Source organism: Rhagoletis zephyria, unplaced genomic scaffold, assembly GCF_001687245.7.
Source record: "Rhagoletis zephyria isolate East Lansing unplaced genomic scaffold, Rhagoletis_zephyria_1.1 Rzeph_scaffold_21759, whole genome shotgun sequence".
Lineage (NCBI taxonomy): Eukaryota > Metazoa > Arthropoda > Insecta > Diptera > Tephritidae > Rhagoletis > Rhagoletis zephyria.
In genome coordinates this window covers 3,148-7,463 of record NW_016178817.1, presented here as the reverse complement: position 1 = coordinate 7,463, position 4,316 = coordinate 3,148, and the positions used below count along the sequence as shown (strand labels likewise).

Genomic DNA, 4,316 nt, shown 5'->3' with positions numbered 1-4,316 from the left:
AGACTACTTTATTGTATTCCTTTGATTGTACATGTTAAATAAAAGCTTGTTTTTAAAAAATATTTTTTTTACATTATTTTATTATAAGCTATATTTCTACAGATATAAAATTTTCAAAAATTTTAATGTACGCAGATGATGTGAAACTTTATAAATCATACGTATCAATCAAAGAAAAGCATTTGCTACAAGCAGACTTAAACAGCATGGCTAACTGGTGCTATGTAAATCGTATGCCTCTAAATCTGGAAAAATGTAAAATAATGTGCTTTTCGCGAAGCGCTGTTCAGCCACTTATACAATAGATAACCATAATTTGGAACAGGTATACAATTTTGTGGACCTAGGTATCACAATGAATCCGAAACTTAATTTTAATCTTCACATTAATGTGACGGTCAACAAAGCTAAAGGTGTACTTGCATTTGTGAAACGATGGTCAAACGAATTTAGTGACCCTTATATGACTAAAACCCTATTTACAACATTAGTTAGACCGATTCTGGACTATGATTCGGTTGTTTGGAATCCAAGGTATCAAATTTACTCAGACAAGATAGAATCAATTCAAAAACAATTCCTACTTTTTGCTTTAAGAAATTTCCGTTGGCATTCTCAGTATAACCTTCCGCCTTATACGAGCCGATTAAAACTTTTTAATCTTCCTACACTTGTCAGTCGCAGGGAAATGCTTGGTACAATTTTTATGGTTAAATTACTGACAGGCTCAGTTTCAAGTCCGCTTCTTCTGGGTGAAGTTAGCCTTAATGTTCCCTCCCGCGTATCAAGACACTTTCATCCCCTATTTTTGAAAACTTGTAAAACTAATTTGGAATTACCGAGCCACTCCGTTGCTTATGCCAGGATTTTAACTCTCATTACAGCATTTTTCAGCATTAAGAAAGCGATACTATCCTCTCTCAATAAATGAATCATTAACATAAAGACATAAAATCAGCTGATAAATTTAATTCTGCAGCTGAACAGTTTTAGATCTCAACACTTAACAAACTCCTGCCTATCGTGCCTCGGTGCAAAATATTGAAAACATTGGTTCCGTACGTCATGCGCACTGAGCCCCTCGTGCGGATGGACGGGAATAGAGGGTAAAAACCGTTTGGATTATTATTATTAAGGGCTATGAGTCTCAGACAATAAAAGGCATAAAATTTCCAGGCTGGCTGGCAACAGCAATTCAAGAAATTACGCGATGTAGTAGCTAATATGGCTCAGACGATAAGTCAGTTAGCAGCTGTGCAAGTAGTACAAGCGCAGCAAGCATCATAATATAGTGCCAGCGAACTCCGACGCAACATTTAGCGGAGCGCCAGCAAACTCCGGCGCAACATGTAGCGGAGCACCAGCAAACTCCGGTGCAACATGTAGCGTAGTACCAGTAATCTTCNAAGCTACCAACGCAGAATGAAGCTACCAATTTTGGTCCAATTGGACCAAAACGGCAACGCTGGTGAGGACGGGTTTTTAATTTTACTCCGTACAATTTAACGCAAGGAGCTGCAATGGAGCAAGATTAACACGCAGTAATTTCAAGTAAAATTAAATTTTCGACACTCAAGGTGGAGCAGCTCAACCGGCTGTTACAGCAATTAGCAAACGTCAAGCTGTAAGGTTCAACTTATATTGTTCTCTGATTTGTCTTTCTATTTGCAAAGTTTATTGTGCGAATTCTGAGTTAAAGCTGTTACAAAAAGTCCCTACAAGCATCTTAGTGCGAAAATAATCGAATCTAAGTGAAAGTTTGTGTTTTCTATTAAATTTAATTAAATTTCACTAGCATACATCTATTCTTGCCGAGTCATTTGTTGTTATCATTGTTGTTGTAATTCCTTTGTAGTTAACTGAAATCGTTTTTATTTTTGCACATTTCTTTTGCTCTTTTTGTTTACTTCTTTTAGTAATTCTTGTCGCAGCTGTTTGCTTTGCGTTTATTAATTACAGTGATACTCAAACTGTTCGCTACATTTATTTAAAGCTATTTATATCAGCTCCTAAATTCTTATAATTTCTTTTGTTTGTCTTTTTATTAACAAGTGTTATTAAATCTTTTAATATGAAGTGTGATCTTGATACTTGCCAAATTAAAAGCGATTCTGAACGCTACTTATCGTGCTGGCTCTGTGATGGTATTTGNCTTGATACTTGCCAAATTAAAAGCGATTCTGAACGCTACTTATCGTGCTGGCTCTGTGATGGTATTTGCCATCTAAAATGTGCTGGTTTGACAGGTAAATTGTGTACGCTATTAATGATGGCAAAGGTCTTCGCTGGTCTTGCTTAAAGTGCAGGGCAACCGAAGTTGATCTCTTTAAGTTGTTTAGGCAAACCACAAATGGTGTTTCTGAGGTGGGGAGAGAGTTGTCGGTACTGACCGAAAAATTTAAGCATTATGAAAATGTGTTTAAATATTTTAAATTAGATACCGTACAATCTATAAAGGATATTCGTGGGTCAAAACGCAAACGTCTTCATAGTCCGCCTAATGAAATGATAATCGCTCCACGTCAGAACCACAGTATACCAGTAGAAAAGGTGTTTGTTGTTGTAACTTGTTTCGTGGTGAAGTCCTTTATGGGGATAAACTTTCGACGCAAAAAATTGAGCACATGGTTGCATCTGCCGCTAAAAGAACGAATATTGGAAAACATTGAAAAAAAGTCTGAGATAATGCATTCATATTAGACTAAAAATAACCACAATAATTTACACTAATTAAATAATATGATAATCATGTGTAAAAACTCTTTTCAAGTCTTATTTTTCACAAAATAATATTGTGGATCGGAATGCTCTGAGAGCTTGTGGTGAAATGTACTTTACCAAAAAAATGCAGCCCTGTTCGTTTTTATTTCTGTATCGCATCGCGGTGAGTTTCTATTTCTTGGTAATTCGGTTTGTGAAAAGGTAAACAAATGATTGAAATTTATTAATTTCGTGTATTTACAATGAATTAATGCAAATTTCTTTCTTTTCAGACCATAAATTCACAGCTGAAGAGCTAATTAAATTTGTGCCTGGTGATGATGAAGAAACGCATCGGCGCCTGTAGAAAGTACGGAGCAAAGGAGTCGTGAAAATAGAAAGCAATTGAACGAAAAAGATAAGACCAATGACGACGATTCAGAGGATGAATTCGTCGCTGGGCTGGAAAAGAAGAGCATAACGTAAGTTAAAAGTTCCCTTTAAAAGAACCTATTTATTTTTAATGCATGCTTGCAGAATTGATGACATATTGGCAGATTTCGGTTCTGATTTGCCAAAAGATATGGATGCGGATAATCGCGAGCCTAATAAAGCTGAGAAAAGGAAGCCAAAACGCAACAGCACTTTTAACTAAACGTGAAGACCCAGAGGATATTGTCGATTTGGCTGACATTAAGTCCATAGGAAATGTGCTAAGTTCGTATCCCAGGTGAAGCCGCAAGTGCTGCTGGAAGCACCAAATCCAAAAATAAGGATCCGAATCGTTGTTTTAAAACCGCCGAGGATGGAAGACTGATTATAAGTGATAAAGCATTGCGAAGTGCTGGGGGTGATGACAACAGCAGCAGCAGCGAAAGTGGCTATGATGATGACGAGGCGATTGAAGCAAAACGAGCGCCTAAACGCGGCATGGAAGTTGACCATAGTGATGGTATGTCTACCGTGATTATATTAAGGAGTCATAAAAGTGATTTACTCTTATTATCGCACTCTTTAATACAGAAACAAAAGAGGAGGAACTTCCAGCTACAAGCCGCAAACGTAAAGCTACCGATGCGATTAGTATGCGTTCGGGTAAGACTTCAGCTTCAAAACATGTAGCCGGTGGCAAAGGTATTCATCGGCCCTTAGGCGCCTCCGGTAGTGACGCAATATAAATAAAATCCGGCTACTCTGCGAAGTCGGCCAAATCTGGCAAATCTACAGCGGCTTCAGCATACGCCGGCAGCGAGTATACAACTAAGAAACATAAAGGCGATATGAAGAAGAAGGGCAAGCTCGATCCCTTCGCGTACATACCACTAAGTCGAAATACGACAGTCGGGTCTACGTAACCGGAACGACCCAGATTTATATCTGGCCAAGGACTGTCACTCCAGCAACACTCCCCAAAAAGTCTTTGGGGAATTTGTATGCTGCTACAACAACAACAACAACAAAAGGTAAGTTATTCGATGGTAATTATACTAAACGTTACTTATTTACAAAAATATAAAATTTTTGACAGAAAACGAGCAAAACATGCAGACGCATTTAAGAATATCGTAAATGGAGCACGGAAAGGTGCGCTGAGAGGCGTTAAACAAAGAGTCGCT

General features: G+C 37.9%; 1 protein-coding gene across 1 annotated transcript; it reads left to right on the top strand.

Moving 5' to 3' along the window:
- Positions 1–2,927: 2,927 nt before the first annotated feature.
- LOC108381205 (RRP12-like protein) lies at positions 2,928–4,095 on the top strand. The gene is made up of 3 exons (XM_017637618.1): positions 2,928–3,182; positions 3,238–3,652; positions 3,724–4,095. Exons 2-3 carry the CDS (start codon positions 3,631–3,633, stop codon positions 3,876–3,878), a joined length of 177 nt encoding a protein of 58 aa, XP_017493107.1. The 5' UTR covers positions 2,928–3,182; positions 3,238–3,630; the 3' UTR covers positions 3,879–4,095.
- Positions 4,096–4,316: the final 221 nt, after the last annotated feature.

Excerpts from the sequence above, each read along its gene's own strand:
- LOC108381205 (XM_017637618.1), top strand. The coding sequence starts at position 3,631 with ATGGAAGTTGACCATAGTGATG. Across the intron at positions 3,653-3,723 it reads GGAAGTTGACCATAGTGATG|AAACAAAAGAGGAGGAACTT; the intron begins GTATGTCTACCG and ends TCTTTAATACAG.